Source organism: Hyperolius riggenbachi, chromosome 4 (assembly GCF_040937935.1).
Source record: "Hyperolius riggenbachi isolate aHypRig1 chromosome 4, aHypRig1.pri, whole genome shotgun sequence".
NCBI classification, from domain to species: domain Eukaryota; kingdom Metazoa; phylum Chordata; class Amphibia; order Anura; family Hyperoliidae; genus Hyperolius; species Hyperolius riggenbachi.
The window spans coordinates 466,479,488-466,497,715 of NC_090649.1; the positions used below are offsets into that span (position 1 = coordinate 466,479,488).

At 45.3% G+C, this 18,228-nt stretch overlaps 1 protein-coding gene across 1 annotated transcript in view; it reads right to left on the reverse strand.

Moving 5' to 3' along the window:
• The window catches only part of MIA3 (MIA SH3 domain ER export factor 3), a 129,784-nt gene that overhangs the window by 59,140 nt on the left and 52,416 nt on the right, over positions 1 to 18,228 (reverse strand). The window contains exon 7 of the mRNA XM_068233456.1: positions 3,656 to 3,790. Coding sequence (XP_068089557.1) covers positions 3,656 to 3,790 — 135 coding nt within the window. The remainder of the gene's footprint in view (positions 1 to 3,655; positions 3,791 to 18,228) is intronic.

Sequence of the window (18,228 nt, forward strand, 5' to 3'; positions counted from 1 at the left end):
CTTTACTTGCAGCTGCTGTTTGCTCAGCAGTTTCCTCTCCTTTATGCTGGGTACAAATGATACAACTTCCTGTCCGATTGATGGGTAATCTGATGGGAAGCTGTATCGTGTGTACATATCAAATGGCTCCCAATCGATAGAGGGCTCAATTGTGCGATCACTGGTTCACAAAATCGATCCGGTTATATTTTTAGATAAAAGGATTCTGGTCCAAGGGCTCAAACCCACTAGCAGCCTTTTCTAATCGCATTACATTAGCAAGAGCTTTTCAAATCACAAAGCGTACAAAGTAACAGCATAATAACCTTTAAAGAAAAATATTTGTTACAGCTCCTGCAATAATGTGTGTCTACTTCCTGTTTTCATGGAAGCAGACATAGGGTTAAAGGGAACCAGAGACGAACAGAGTACAAAAAATGAAAAAGCTTTTATACATATCTGGGGTTTCCTCCAGCCCCATAAGCCTGGATCGCTCCCACGCCGCCATCCTCCGCTTCCTCTATCGCCGGTACCGGGTCCCGTCACTTCCGGCGGACGCGGCCATTTTTCAACATACACAGGGGCTCCCTCCATACCCTTACACATGCGGCTGCATACTATGGAGCCGCACGCGTAAGGATATGGAGGGAGCACCTGTGATGCGGACAATTAGCCGCGTGCTTCCGCCGACTGGCCGAAATTACGGGACCCGGTACTGGCGAATAGAGGTAGCAGAGGACGGCGGCGTGGGAGCGATCCAGGCTTATGGGGCTGGAGGAAGCCCCAGGTATGTATAAAAGCTTTACCCCCCAACATCTCTGGTTCTTTTTAAAGGGAACCTGAACTGAGTAAGATTATTTAAAATGAACGCATGAGGGAACTTCAAATGAACATTACATAGTTACCTCGCCATTAGTTTCTCTCAGGAGCTCACCATTTTCTTCTGACAACAATCCTTTCCAGTTCTGACAGCATTTTGTCTGAAATATATCAGTTGCTGTCAGTTATAGCTGAGAGGACAACTGATGTGCCAGGTAATGTCCATGTTTCCTTATGGCTCAAGTGGGCAATGTTACAGTTTACCAGTGTGCTGACCAGGAAGCTGTTATGGGGTAATGGCCATTTTCAAAATGGAGGATGGAGAATTCCAATGATCACAGTGGACAAACAGGAGGTGGGAAAGGAGAAAGATTGATGAGTCAACTATGCAGGAGGTAAGTATGACCTGTGTATGTTTATTTTGACTTTTAATTTTCAGTTCAGGTGTTCTTCAACATCCTGTGTTTAGAAATTAGCTGCTTTGCTGAGGCAGCCAGCTGAGAGTTCAAATTCCACTTGTGAATAGACACAAATGAGGGGAATTAGACAGGCTAAACTCTTCAAATACATACAGGGTGCATTTCTCTATGGTTTCCTTCTGTCCTGTGCAAGAGTTCAGGTCCACTTTAACTACGAGTATTCCAGCAGTAGTGGAGGGAGAATGAAGACTGCAGATCACAGGAAGAGGAGAGCTCCGTGTTCCTGTAACTGCTGTCATTACCCAATCACTGCACTCTCCTTTCTTCTGATGACTCAGCGATCTTTCTACTTGCTAAAGTGGAAGTAAAGTATGGCTGCTTAGCTTGCTGAACCAAGAGAGCACAGACAATAAAACAATGTGAGAAATGGCCACTTCCGTGTGCCCAGTCACTGCTGCTACAACTCCATGGGCTCGTACACAAATAACTAATGCTTCAACACTGAGAAAGTGCGGGTCAGCGGGAGGAATGCCATCTGCAGTTCACTTGGAATCGCAAAACCCAATCAGAATCGTGTAGCAATTTTGAAACGCCATTTTCCGATGATTGCACTTTGCGCAGTCATTAGGGGAACGAGAATCGCATTGCAAGGCCGCTACAGATCACTAATCGCTGTTGCAACTGCTCAGGGTTTTCTCTTGCCTTTTCTACTGTGATTTCCAGTGCTTTATTGTGCTGCTAGTGATCTGTAAATAGATTGTGATTAGCGTTGTTTGTGGTTCGGGTAGTAAGACTGCTGCAAAAATGCTTTTATACAGTGATTGAAAAGCGATTCTGCAGCGTTCTCATCCTTTGCAATCGCTCCTCTGGGATCACCACCATCGACTTTCCTTAGCCTAGCGCTTTTGGAATCACAGGCAATTGCCAGAGATTCAAAAGCGTGTCTAAAACCGCTCTAGTGTTGTGATTTTAAATAAATTGCACCACTGCAGTGTTAATGCTCCAGGGAGACAATGCACTAGCAATTTCAGCAGCGCAATCACCCCCAGAGTGAACCAATTTTATTTATTAAGTAATTTTGACTAACTGTCCTTTTTGAAAGAGGACCTGAACTCAGAACGTCCGCTCTGCTCTAAAAGATACACAACAGCATAATGAACGTTAAAACAAAAAAACATTCTTTGTTACAGCTGATACAAATCCTAAAATACAGGTTTTGTTTCTACTTCCTGATTCATGGAAGCAGACATATTGTTAACAGCCTGTGCTTTTAAATGAGCTTATCTGCCATCTCTGCTATGGCAGTCACGTGACACAGGGGAGAGATCAAATTACAACTTGTATTAAGACACAAATGAGGGGGGATAAAACAGGCTAAACTCTAAATACATACAGGGTGCAGTTTTCCTTCTGTCCTGTGCAAGACTTCAGGTCCACTTTAAAGGACAACTGAGAGCGCAAGTGATATGAGGGCTGCTATATTGATTTCCTTTTAAACAATACCAGTTGCCTGGCAGTCCTGCTGATCCTCTGCCTCTAATGCTGGGAATATCGTTTTTGCACTCGATTATGCGGGCGTTTTTCTTATCTTTTCCCATTGCTCCCTATGCATAATCTAGCGCGGAATCGATCAGGTGGGAGATTGGACATGTTGGAAATTATCTATCGAGCCATCTAAATGGCTCAAAATCGAGCCGTGTATTCCCAGCATAATACTTTCAGCCATAGCCCCTGAACAAGCATGCAGCAGATCAGGTGTTTGACATTATTGTTATATTTGACAAAATTAGCTGCATGCTTGCTTCTGGTGTGATTCAGACACTACTGCAGCCAAATAGATTAGCAGGACTGTCAGGCAACTGGTATTGTTTAAAGGAAAATAAATATGGCAGCCTCCGTATACCTCTTACTTCAGTTCCTCTTTAAGTTGTGAAGTGGGGGCTGCAAATACCGCACCAGTACATCTGATATGAAGCAGCAAAAGGTCCACAGCGCAATGTTGCAACCTCAAAAAAAGTATTATTTAAGCTATAAAAGAGCACTGATGAAGACAAAGTGGGACTTCTGTGTTCATGGGCAACCTCCATAATAAACACTGAACCCCCTAACTGAAAAGTATTTCACATTTTATAAAACTACGTCTTCCTTTTCGGCAAGCTCCTTTCTGAACTCCATAGAGCTTTGCAGGTACTTAACACACATCCAAATGACACAGATTGAGCTGTAAGAACCTGCTGACATCAGCTGACATAGCTAAATGTAGTGCACAGTACAGCAATTATAGCCATAAGCTGCAGTCACAATGACTGGTTATAATAGAGGCAGTGTATGTCTAATCATCCCTTACTGGCCTTACAGACGGAACAGCCCGGCACAAGACCTCGACTGGCTAAAAATCGACTGGTAAATACTCTACATAAGAGCGTGGCAATACTGACCTGGATCAATCTGGAGGCCAAAAGGCTGTATAAGGTGGGGAGCGTCCCCAGAACGGCGGCGTCTGCTCCCACCCCCAGAGACGGGGCGGAGGACGAGGACAAGGGGTCATCCGGCTCCATGTCATCCATCAGCACCTGGACAAGTGATGGTGACCCCAGAAACCAATGCAGTGAGCTTCATTGTAATTATTCACCCACATATAAATGCAACAAAAGCAGACCATACAAATGCAATCTCACACAAATGCAACAAGAGCACCGCACAGATACGCAACAAAAGCACCACACAGAAACACAACAAAAGCACCACACAGAAACACAACAAAAGCACCACACAGAAACACAACAAAAGCACCGCACAGAAACACAACAAAAGCACCGCACAGAAACACAACAAAAGCACCGCACAGAAACGCATCAAAAGCACCACACAGAAACGCAACAAAAGCACCACACAGAAACGCATCAAAAGCACCACACAGAAACGCAACAAAAGCACCACACAGAAACGCAACAAAAGCACCACACAGAAACGCAACAAAAGCAACGCACAGAAATACAACACCACCACACAAACGCTGGAGGCCCATGAGAAGAGGTGGCTGAAATCAGGCGGCCTTCTAGACACTAGTACAAATATGCATTAGATTAATGGATCACTACAACCATAATTATCTCTTTATATCCCCCCCCCTTAGATTGTAAGCCATTGGCAGGGTCCTCGCTTTACTAGTGTAGTCTACATGTCATGTGCTCCTTTCCTAGGACCTTGTATTACTGGGCCTAGCTAACCAGCCCAAACCACATGATCATGTATCTTGTATGGCTTTGTCCTATGTTGTATAACCTTGTTATGTCTGTCATCCATGCTATGTATTTATAGTCGAGCAGTGTTGGTGCTTTATAAATACAATAAATCATAATAAAGTGAAGCTGAACTACTGAGTATGCAATATCTCTTTATGCCCCAGAAGCCAGGCTTACTTCCAGAGCTACTGGTGTATAGCAAGCCTCAGCGCAGAGTCACAGCAACCCAACATGCAGACAGCCTGTTTCAGTTGTGATGCATTGTGGGAAACCACAGTCGCTCAGTTAAAGCTGAATTATCACAAATACCTTCTGTTTTAAGAAGGCAAACTGCACTGAGCGTTGCTTCTTAGTAAGGGCCAGTCCACATTTGGAGCGCTAAAACGAATCGCATTTTTATCGCAATTTGCGCTTGTGATTCCCATTCAATAGAACGAGGATCACAACGCTATTGTCCCCAAAGTTCTGCATACAGTGTGTTTGAGATAGATTCAAATCGCAAATGCCGCAGTGAGATTGTATCCATAGGGATTAGCAGCAGCACTTTGCTGATCGCCGGCGATCATCAAATCGCTGCGACCGCGCCCAGTGTGAACTAGCCCATAAGTCAAGAGGGCTTTTTGGTCTCTTTTAGTCTTCCTTGTGGTTTTGGGTCACCCGAGCTGCTTGGTTACTCTGTTAATTGTCCAAGCCCTATCCCAGAAAGCCATATAAATCCCTGCCATGCACTTATGAGAACCAACAGTCCGAAACAGGCTGTTTGCATGTTGGGTTGATGTGGCTCTGTAAAATGTATAAGCTATAGGCTTGCTAGACACCAGCGGTTCTGGATGCAAGCCTGGCTTCAGGGGCATAAAGAGATCATTTGCATATTCAGTAATGATGCATTGTGGGCAACCACAGTTGTTCACTTAAGGCTGAGCTATTGCAAATACCTTCTGTTTTAGGAAGGCAAACTACACTGAGCATTGGCTTTTTAATAGGAAGGATTTTCGCCCTCTTTTAGTTCCCTATACTTTCCTAATGGTTTTGGATTGGGCCCCATATGACAAAACAGACATGTGCACACACACTCACACACACAGCTCTGTCACACCGCACACTCACTATATGACATGAAGCAGAAGAACAGACACACACACACCTCACAATATTTGACAAAAAACACACACACACATCCTATCTTCAAATGTCCGCTCACAGGTTTGATTTTGCAAGTTTGAAACCAAACACAGAAAGTCAGACCACTCTGGTCTGTATGAGGAACAACCTAATGATACTCAGCACCAGCAAAGCACTCAGCACTAAACTCTCCCCATCACATTTCCACTGAGATCTTTCTGCTTCTCTACTTATACTGGTGACTGCTACAAAATCAAGCACTAACCGCCATCTAAATGGAGCCCAGCATGCCACTATGTGAAAACCAGAGCTCTAGCAGCAGCAGCAATGGAGATTAAAATAAAAGGGAGAGAGAGGGGAGAAAGGTAGAGTGCAGGAAGAGAGGTTGAGAGTAAGAAAAAGAGAAGAGATGGAAAAGGAGGGGTGATAATGAGCAAGCAAGGGACAAAAGAGATGGACAGAAATAGAGGGAGAGGAGAGAAAGGTCGACAGAAAATTAGAAGAGAGGTAAGGGACAGGGGCATAAAAATAGACCCTGCAAGGGATGCAGCTGCATGGGAGCCCAGAAGCCACAGGGGGGCCTCTCCCAAGAGACTGACAACTAAGGGCACAGAGAGAAAAAGCTTTCTGCTCTCTTTAATGACTGCATCTGCTCAGCCACTGATAGGGAATCATACAAAGTTTTGTAGACAGTAGTCAGTGTGCAGCAGGCTCTTCTGTACAGTGCCCAGCACCCAACCTCTCTACCCCTCCCCAAGTGCTTGGGAGTGGAGGCTGCAGAGTTGTTCTGCTCCATTAGAGATGGACAGAGTGAGTGTAATAAGCTGAGGCTTATCAACATACACGTTTAATCACAGAAGCTAATGTAATTGATAGAGAAAATACCGTGCTTCACTGCCGTTTGTTTTTATCTGCATGGGGAAAACACAGTCGAGTGTGCACTAGCCAATTGATTAACATTGGTTCTCTGTTTATCTGTGCAGAAAGCAAGAAGGTGTACGGGGGTGGCAGGAGGGGGCTTCATCCAAAGTTTTGCAGGGGAGCCCAGTGATTTTTAGTTATGACCTTGGTAGGGGGGAGTCAGGAAAATAAAACAATGGGGGGGGGGGGGGGGGACACAGGGAGAGGCAAAGCAAGGGGTGAGAGTGAAAACACACAGATACAGAGGCAGAGATACAGAAAGGTAAGGGGAAGACAAGAATACAGTAATGTACACCCCTTATATCTTCATTCCCAGAAACTATAGTTTATGATCATTTCAGATGAAAATGTCTCTTTTCAAAGTTTGGGATCACATAGAAGTTTTGCTGTTTTCCATGATAAAAAAAATGAATGAATTTAAATAGGAAATAAGACAAAATGAATAGGAAATACTGTATATTCACTGTGAACGTTAGAGATCATTTTAATTGAACTAATAATTGTGTCCTTCAAACTTGGCTCCCATGAAACTTGCAGCAATGACAGCCTTGCAGAATTCTGCAGGCGTTCTAGTGGTCGGTCTGATGGGCACGACTTGTGTGCCATTCAGTCAAGCTGCTCCCACAGCAGCTAGGTTGGGTTTAGATACAGCGAGTGTCTCATCATACCAGCTGACTGCTTCTTCTCCTAGTTATTGCACAATCTGCAGCTGTGCTTTGGGTCAGTGTCCTGTTATAGAATGAAACTGGCTCCAGTCAAGCATCATGCTCAGGGTATGGCATTGCCAAGTGGAGAACTAGACTTCCTTCTTTATACTCCTCCTTGCCCTGTTCTGACAATACACTCTCTAATATTTGCTCCGTTGTGCAATGGGGCCTTTCACTGCATAGTTCACAATGAAGAACTGAAGCAATCCTCTGCCTGTACACATATACTCAGCCAAGAGCAGCAGTGACATTCCACATACTGCAAGCAGTGTTCTTTACCCACACTCCCTGGGGCAGAGGCCCACTGATAAACACAGTATGGGTTTTGGAGATCTGTACAATGCAGCTATCCATGCAAACAAAGCTTTGCCATTTTTGTATCAGATTACTTCAATAAGCCTATTGTTTATCACAAGCCACATCAACGTTACTAATCATTTTCCCACAATTTCCTGTGCATGCCACGTATTACCATTATCTCCTGAACAAATATTGACTTTTCTGTGCACGCTTGTGAACACCTGACAAAGGCCAACTCTTCCGTGCAGCGTATTAACTTCCAACGCAGAAGAACGTCAGCTGCACAACATCTCTACAGCTTCACCAAGCCAGACTAAAAAAAATTAAGGCTACATTTTCACTGTAGCACTGCTTTTTCATGTCAAGAAACTCATATGCGAGTTTACTGAAAATAAAAAAGAATGGTATTTGACATACGTTTTTATGCAAATTTTCACAATGGTCTTAATTTATATGTTCTGCTTAGTAAAAGCAGGACAAGTTACTTTTTCTGGTAAGAAAAAGGAGGCAAAAAATCGTATTATACGATTTTTTACATTACATATGAAATATACACGGCATTCGAAAAAAGGCTGTCAGTTCTGGTTCCACACATACAATTTCATGCAAAGATTTGCACCAAATGGAAAATAGTCCATTCACAATCATTGGTTTTCATTCAAATGCAAATTTTCATTGCGAAAATTAATTGTAAAAATCGCACAAGGGGAAACCTAGCCCTAAAATATAGTTTATGTCATAAAAAAGGCATGAGAGAAAAGGCGTCAGAGAATTTGGGTGACAGGTGATGCCAATAGTAGAATATCATTACTGATATTCTGCTATCGACTACCTTAACTTATCTCTCTATCCCTCCACTACCTATGCCTAACACTAGGGTCCCCCTACCTACACCTAACACAAACTAGTAATTTTAATTGACTCCTTACAGGATTCTTCTAAGTATGAGAGGCACTCGGCTTTGATATACCATATGAAGCATGAAAATGGCTTACATAAGATTCAGTTAAAATAATAGCTTAGTTCACATGAAGTTGACAAAATAAGATTCTACAACGCGACCAGCTATCCACAGTCGATCCAGCAATGGACAGGAAATAATGGTTTATATTTACTAAGGTGCACACACCTTTCACCAACCCTCATATTATGATCTGACAACATAGGTACAATTATAACAGCAGTCCAGAGGGATCACTTGCGGTATTCTTACTGGAGATTCTCTCACAGATCAAGACTATTCTATCTTCCCTACCCCCCTATTGTGGCAGCTGTTTTCTGCACTGCAAATAGAGACTGTTGTTAAGCTAAGATAGATCAACTATAAAAAACATATTTTACTAAACACAGAAAGGTGTTACATTCACTGCACATAAATCAGCTTTCATTTTTAAAAAAAACCGTGGCATACAAACAGTGTGGAGCTAGGAGCACACAGTGACACACAGTACTAGGCTAGGAGCACACAGTGACGAGCTAGGAGCATTCAGCGACACACACACACACACTACATTGCTAAAGGAACACAGTGGTACAGTGCCACTCTAGAGGCACACAGTGGCTCACAAGGTCCGATGCTAGAATCACACACACTGCCAGGCTAGGAGCATACAGTGACAAGCTAGGGACATATAGTGACAGACACAATGCCAGTTTGAAGGCACATAGTGACACAAACAATGCCAGACTAGAGGCACACAGTGACTTACAGTGTCAGGATAGAAGCACACAGTGACAGGCTAGGGACATACAGTGACAGGCATGATGCCAAGCTACAGTCACACAACAGGCAAGGAGCAAACCGTGCCAGACTAGAGGCATACAGACAAACACAGTGACATATACCGACTAAAGAATAATTTTCATATATTCAGCAGTGATGTATTGTGGGAGACATCATATGCTCACTCCAACCTGAATAATCACAAATTCCTTCTGTTTTAAAAAGGCAAACTTTTGTTCTGATACGCAGACTAGATGCACACAGTGACACACACCATACAAGAAGCATGAAGTGTCAGGCTATAGTCACACAGTGACACACACCAGGCAAGGAGCACACAGTGCAAAGCTAGGAGGCACACAGTTGCGGAGACTGACACACACACACACACACACACACACACACACACACACACACACACACACACACACACACACACACAGACAGACAGACACTGCACGGCACTCAGTGCCGGGCTAGAGGTACACAGTGACACACACACCAGGCATGGAGCACATAGTGCAAGGCTACAGGTACACACTGACAGTGACACTGACTGACAGACACACACAGTGCTAGGCTAAAGATACACACTGACACACAGTAGTAGGCTAGAGGTACACACTGACACACAGTAGTAGGCTAGAGGTACACACTGACACACAGTAGTAGGCTATAGGTACACACTGACACTGACTGACTGACTGACACACACAGTGCTAGGCTAGAGGTACACACTGACAGACCGACACACACACACACACACACACACACACACACACACACACACACACACACACACACACACACACACACACACACACACACACACACACACACACACACGCTAGGGTACACACTGACAGACAGACAGAGAGAGAGAGACACACACACACAGTGCTAGGCTAGAGGTACACACTGACACACAGTGCTAGGCTAGAGGAGCACACTGACACACAGTGCTAGGCTAGAGGTACACACTGACAGACAGAGAGAGAGAGAGAGACACTGCCAAGCTAAAGGTACACAGTGGCAGAGACACAGCAAAGCACTCAGTGCAAGGCTGGAGGCACACACACAAAACACAAGTCTCTCCCCTCACCCACGTCCTGGCCGCTCTGTCAGCCTCTTTGCACTTCGCCTCCTGTCATAACAACACGTCACCACTGTGTGACCCGGGTCGACACCACCCGGATGCGCCGACGTCAGCAGCAGGCGACACGCGGAAGTGAGGCGCACAAAGTGACAGCTGTCTGTCAGCCCTCCGCTACAGGCCCAGCCCACTGTGCGCGGCAACAAAGATGACGTCTGCCCCGGCCACATGACCCTTCTCCGTTGGGAACAAATAGCATCAGCGCAGTGCGGGGGTTGGCGGAAAACAACAAACAGCGCAATAAGACACAACACCGTACCTGCACACCGGAAGCTGGGAATAGTGGTCCTGCCGAGGGGAAACACTGGGGGTTGTAGTGGCTTCAGAAGCTATGCTAAGCGTTGTTATACTGGGACACGGGGAATGTGGTGATTTGGCAAATGCAGCATCTGCTGAGAGTTGTAGTTCTGCTGCATGGGGATATTGCCATGACTGCACAGAGTGTATGTTTGTGGTTGTCCTTCTGTGGATGATACCTGTACGGCTGAAGCAGGGAAATGATGGGGGTTGTAGTGCTGCCATGGCTGGGATTTGTAGGAGTGAAGCAGAGGGGGTTGTAGTACTGCCATGGCTGGGATTTGTAGGAGTGAAGCAAGGGGATTGGTGGGGGTTGTAGTGCTGCCATGGCTGGGATTAGTAGGAGTGAAGCAGGGGGAATGGTGGTGGTTGTAGTGCCATGGCTGGGTTGTGTAGGAGTGAAGCAGGGGGATTGGTGGGGGTTGTAGTGCTGCCATGGCTGGGATTTGTAGGAGTGAAGCAGGGGGAATGGTGGTGGTTGTAGTGCCATGGCTGGGATGTGTAGGAGTGAAGCAGGGGGATTGGTGGGGGTTATAGTGCTGCCATGGCTGGGATTAGTAGGAGTGAAGCAGGGGGAATGGTGGTGGTTGTAGTGCCATGGCTGGGATGTGTAGGAGTGAAGCAGGAGGATTGGTGGGGGTTGTAGTGCTGCCATGGCTGGGATTTGTAGGAGTGAAGCAGGGGGAATGGTGGTGGTTGTAGTGCCATGGCTGGGATGTGTAGGAGTGAAGCAGGGGGATTGGTGGGGGTTATAGTGCTGCCATGGCTGGGATTAGTAGGAGTGAAGCAGGGGGAATGGTGGTGGTTGTAGTGCCATGGCTGGGATGTGTAGGAGTGAAGCAGGAGGATTGGTGGGGGTTGTAGTGCTGCCATGGCTGGGATGTGAAGCAGGGGGATTGGTGGGGGTTGTAGTGCTGCCATGGTTGGGATTTGTAGGAGTGAAGCAGGGGGATTGGTGGGGGTTGTAGTGCTGCCATGGCTGGGATTTGTAGGAGTGAAGCAGAGAGATTGGTGATTGATTTGTACTTTTAGATCAATGTCATACATGTCATATGCTTGGACTCCTTGGTATCGTGTTTTTGGTCACTTTAGGGGTTGGAGCCTGAACTCCGGGCACTAAGCTAGTGCCTATAAATTCAACTGCTTCCCAATGGATGATGATAAACAGCACAAAGACCAGTCCAATCGGGAGTGCCGAGCTGGAGGCTGCTGTACCGTTGCTAATTTATTTCTTCCCGGAACTGCGTGGCAGGCGCCTAGACCTGCTAAAAGACCACATTACCCATGTTTGATTGAGATGTAGGAACATTCTTTGCACTGCATCGAGATGAGGGTATCTTAATATCTACCTGTGTCACTAGTTGGAACCTCAGCTTGAGTGGGGGTTAAACATGTTTAAGAATGCTACTGATATTTTTAATGTCCATTAGGGCTGCACGGTTTTTCGGTTTAAACCCGAAACCGCGGTTTGTGTGAAGATCTAGTGATCGTCAGTATCCTCGGTTTTTCATAGTGCCCAGTCCGCTGTCTGTACGCTTGTCTGGCCCGCCTCCCGCTGTGCGCGGATTGGCCAGAAGCAGTGAATATGTATTAGTGTTAATGAGCAGGGGGCGGATCCACTTGAGCAGTGTTCTCCCCAGAATTTTTTTCCAGCCGGGTGGCATGAAAAAGCAGCCGGGTGGGGTGAGATGAAAATGCAGGGCAACTCTGCTTACAGCATAGGAGGAGGTGAGCCGATGACAGCCGGGTGGTCACCAAATCTAGCCGGGTGGAGCACCCAGCTAAAAGAGCCTGGGGAGAACACTGTTGAGCAAGCGGCCGGGTACACACGGCTTTACCAATCGCTGGATAGCGATGTAATGGCGGCAGCTGTACGCTCTGTACAGCTCCGCCTACCGCTGCAATCATTCCATCGCTATCAAGCGATTGGTAAAGCCGTGTGTACCCGGGCGCTCACTCGAGTGGATCCGCCTCCCGCTCATTAACATATTCACTGCTTCTGGCCAATACGCGCACAGCAGTAGGCGGGCCAGACAAGCGTACAGACAGCGGGCCGGGCACTATGAAAACTGCAGATAGTGATGATCACCAGATCGTCTTAACATGAACCGCTGCCCGGCTCATTAGCAATCATAAATATGCACTGCTTCTGCCAGTGGATCCACCCCTAGCTGCTCAGCTAATACGCGTAGTCCCGTACACCGCACATTGTCGTTCAGCCCCCTGCCATCAACCTGACAGTGACAGACACTGACCCCGCCCCCACTAAAGCTTGTTTTGAAAAAAAAATTGTGAATAAATCAAAATTTGAGAGAAAAATTGCAAGTTCGATTTTTACCCAAAATCGTGCAGCCCTAGTGTCCATTCAACTACAAGGATTCATGAACATTAATGTCTAAAATTGACTCTGGACACGAGAGAGACTCCCTTCCACCTGTGAAAAGGTGGGACAACTTGCCAAAAGGACTGTTCTACATACACAGATAACTTTTCCTCCTTCAAGACTTGCCCCAGGGGGCCGTGCCAAACGAGCTTGGTGGTTACGGTTCTCTTACTGGAACTCTAAATAGTTTTGATATAGAGACTCTTGCTAATAGATTGCATAATGCTGGAAGTAAAATTAATGATGCTTTGACTTTGCAGGCTAAATGGATGCCAACTATATATCATCCTGCTAAACATCTGCAGGTGTAGATACTATGACTAACTCTTTGATTAATGCTTCATTATATTTTAATAATCAATTTGATGTTAAATTGACTAAGTTTGTTAATTGCACAGTGTGTACATTGCAAATTATGCATCAGTTTCAACAAAAATCTGCTATGCAACTGGCTCTTATGACTGGCAATGAGCAAGTCTGGAGAACAGTGTTTAATTCTTCAATTCCACAAGACTGGTGGATACACTTGGAAGCTGAGAAAATGGTGTTCAGTGATACATCCTGTTTTGGTGTAATCACCCTGTATAATGTGACCAAGACTGTTGCAATGTGCAAGTTTGTAGTCATGCCTTTGATTATGGGTGTTCCTGGGTCTCGGCATTTCTGGTACCCAGAATTTAATGGTTAATATATTGACATCTTTAATCAAACTCATGACCTTTCCTTCTGCGATTCTACTCTGGAAGGTAAAATTTGTAAGTTGCAGTCGGCAGTCTATGAACCTTGTCTTCTGCAGAATACGGTCAATGGCCTCAATTCATAAAGCATTCCAGCATGCGGAAATGCTGAAAACAGCTGACTTTACCGACCACTTAGCAAAATGCGTATTCATAAAGGCTGTTTCTGCATGAAAAGCAGACATTCCCGAGCAGAGCGATAAATCACCACCTTGTGCGTTGATTATCTTAACAAATGTAACAATGTCCATTCATAAAGATTAGAGCAAGCGGCATGCGGACGGGAAATACCGCTTGTTCGGATGTAGCGATAAGCATGCGGATTACATTAACTGAATGGGACAGACCTCCCAAGCAGCAGCAGGGAGAGTAGCGCACGGAGTGACTCGGCCAGCTTCTGTGTTTCCGACAGCCTACAGCGGGAAATCTCCGCACTGCGATCGCAGCTGGCAACATTTTCATGAATGACCACCCAGAAGTCTGAAATACCGAAAGCGGTGTTTTCCCGCAGGGATTTACTTTCCAGACCACACTTTTATGAATCGAGGCTGATGTATGTAAATGGTGTGTTTGGTCACAAATACAGAAGTGATTCCACGTATGCAGACTCCCTTTTCAGGTTGTCTTTCTAATGTTTCTTCTTTAATTTTGGCATAATGAAACTTTCATTTTGCAGGGGGATAGGGAGACCTCAGTTACCAAATTCTGGTCACCAATTATGCCTGAGGAGCCTAATTGGGACTTCAATCTCACGCGTTTACACAATATATTATTAGCTTCCGAAGATATCCCACGCTATATGGTTTTATTAACCTCCCTGGCGGTAAGCCCGAGCTGAGCTCGGGCTATGCCACGCAGGTGGATTTCTCAGGCCCTGCTGGGCCGATTTGCACACTTTTTTTGCAACACGCAGCTAGCACTTTGCTAGCTGCGTGTGCACTCTGATCGCCGCAGCTCCGCGCCGATTAGCCGCCGCCACTTGCTGCGAAGCCAAACCCCCCCCCCCAACCTCGTGCGCTGCCTGGCCAATCAGTGCCAGGAAGCGCTGAGGGGTAAATCGGGACTCCGAATGACGTCATGCCGCCCGTCGCCATGGCGATGGGGTAAGCCCTCCAGGAGATCCCGTTCTTTGAACGGGATTTCCTGATCGGAGATCGCCGGCTATACGTACCTCGCCACGATCCCATGAAAAGCGCTGTTTCCCGATCGGCTTACGGCGTTGCTATGGCGACGATCTGAGATGACATCATCCGCAATCCCGATCACCGTCATCGTGAAGCTGATTAGGCAGCTGCGCCGGTGTGAGAATGCTGGGGGGTACGTATAATGGGAGCTATTGCGGGCGATCGCGGGGGACCGGAGCAACTTTGTGCATACGCTTAGCTAGCGAGCCGCTAGCTAAAGCGTATTGCACAATTAAAAAAACAAAGTCCTGGGGCCATGTGATCCTCCTTTGCAGCTGCCCCGTGTGTAGTACGGCGTTACCGCCAAGAAGGATAAGGGCTCGTTTCCACTATCGCGAATCTGCATGCGTCCAACGCATGCAGATCCGCACATGTAATACAAGTGGATGGGCCTGTTTCCACTGTAGCGTTGTTGAGGTGCGTTTTTTTCAGCGTGAAAAAAACGCACAAAAGAGCCAACGATTTCGCCTGCGTCGGGAATCCGTGCGAATCGCCGCTAATGTATTTAATAGTAAAAACGCATGCGTTTGTTACATGCGTTTTTACCCGCGATTTCGCGTGCGATTTCGCACCTTTTTCAATTTTATTTAGCCCTGGCAGTGTCATGGTTAATTTCGCATGGCACCCTGCCATGCGAAATCGCAGGCGAAATCGCGGGTAAAAACGCATGTGGAAACGCATCCGCATGCGTTTTTACAAGCGTCGGAATGCGGCCGAAATCGTGTCGCAACAGTGGGAACGAGCCCTTAGTAAAAATAGTCAGACGTGTTCTGTGACGCTTCTAAAGCACGTTGTGATCACATAGTAATGTGTCTTATCTGCAAAGGCGCACTGATACAAGCACATGGTGATCACGCACCCTTATCTGCACAGGTGCATGGATGAAACATGTTCTGCGCCTGCGCAGATATTGAATTCTATCTATATAAAGGAGGGAAAATGCATTAGAGTTGGGACTAGCAGACATGCCGTCGCCAGGCATTTCCCCTCCGAGGTCGCTGAGGTCGCCCGATCTTCTTTGGGTGATGTTACAAAAGTTACAATACTTGGTAAGAATATTGGTGCTCACTAATTACTCAAATACAATGTAACTATGATTCTGCAAGCCTAGATAATTATTATAACAGGATTGTAGCTCAAATATTACTATTGAACCTTTCCTCGTGTTTTGCTGCAATTCATTTTACCCACTACGGTGGTGAGCGAAGTTAGAGGGTTTAACCACTTCACCACTGAGGGGTTTTACCCCCTGAGCACCAGAGCAATTTTCACCTTTCAGCGCTCCTTCCATTCATTCGTCTATAACTTTATCATTACTTATCGCAATGAAATGAACTATATCTTGTTTTTTCCGCCACCAATTAGGCTTTCTTTAGGTGGGACATTATGCCAAGAATTATTTTATTCTAAATGTGTTTTAATGGGAAAATAGGAAAAATGTGGGAAAAAGTATTTTTCAGTTTTCGGCCATTATAGTTTTTAAATAATGCATGCTACTGTAATTAAAACCCATGACATTTATTTGCCCTTTTGTCCCGGTTATAAAACCATTTAAATTATGTCCCTATCACAATGTTTGGCGCCAATATTTTATTTGGAAATAAAGGTGCATTTTTTTCAGTTTTGCGTCCATCCCTAATTACAAGCCCATAGTTTATAAAGTAACAGTGTTATACCCTCTTGACATAAATATTTAAAAAGTTCAGTCACTAAGGTCACTAATTTATGTATTTTTTTAATTGTAAATTTAAATTTTTTTTAATTACAAAAAAAAATAAAATGGGGAGTGTGGGAGGTAATGAGTTAATTTTTTGTGTAACAGTAATTTATTTCTATGTAAAAAATGCTTAGGGTGTAGTTTTACTATTTGGCCACAAGATGACAACAGTAACTTTTTGTTTATTGCGACCTGCGAGCAGACGCTCGCAGGAAGTAGTAGGAGGCTGTGAGTGTTTGTTTTTTTTTCACAATGATCGCGCTGCCCATCGGAGAGCAGCGGATCATTGCGGGGCTTAGATCAACGAACGGGAATGGATTTTCCCGTTCATTGATCTCCGAACGGGCGGCGGCGTGTTTACTAGCGGTGGGCGGCGTGTTTACAAGCGGGCGCGGAAAGTACGGACTTCTCCATCCCTGGGGGTTAAAGGATGGAAAAAGGGACGGAGAAATTCGTAGGGGCGGGGGTAAAGTGGTTAAAAACCCTTCCCGTGACGCAAAACGGGGGAGTTGGTGCATAGCACTGACGTTACTTTACATGACATAGTAAATAATTAACTTCAAATTTGCATGTGTTTTTTTGTTTTTGTTTCAATAGTAATGGTTTTCCTATGTTTTAAAATCCAGAAAAATTGGATCTAAAATTTTACACAAAAACAAGTTAAATGCAGTGTAAACTCTGCCTTATATAGATCTATGACCTATAGAAATCAATATTTTGACAATGGAGAGTTCCCTAGGAAATGGACTGTTTTGATGTTTGTTTTGCACATCTGTTCACCCACTGGTGCTTTAATTGGCTCCTCTGCTGATGAGGGGGAAAAGAACCAGCTGTGGATGAAAAGAGGACTGTAATGTTTCCAAAGCTTGCAAAGCATTATCTGCAGTGGGTCATTAACAGTATTATCTACAGCAAGCTGATAACTAGCATGTTTCTGGAACTATTTTTCACAATAAGTGCCTGACATATCCTCTGCTTCTGGGGAAGGGTTCATTTACACTACATACATTTTGTTTTCACGTTTTTTTCCCACACACAATCATGGTTTACATTGGATGAATCATATTAGGCCTCTTTTCCATTAGCAGCTGACTGTGAATTTACTGCTTGTGAGCTGCTCTTGTCTACTGGCCGGTCTCTAACTAGCGCTCACCACAGCCTCCTCCTAACCTCCCCCCCCCCCCCATATGGCGTTGCATCTGAGCATAAGTGGTTGCCGTCCTCAGACATGACAAGATACAACTTTTGCCATGGGGTGAGGTGTTACCAAACGCTGCCATTCAATGGCATGTAATTGCAGCCGAATGGCGCTTGTGGCCAGGAGGCAGGCAGCTGAACTGCTTCGCAAACAATCAGCTCAACAATCCACAGAAAATAGGTCTTTATCAAGTAATACATTTTTTTGCGTGCAGCAAACAAAAAAAAAACCCTATGCCACAGGTATCAAACTAAAGGCTGAACGCGGCCCTGCCTGCCATTTTATGTAGCCCTCAAGAGCTTCCAATGTGAATACTTATAATTA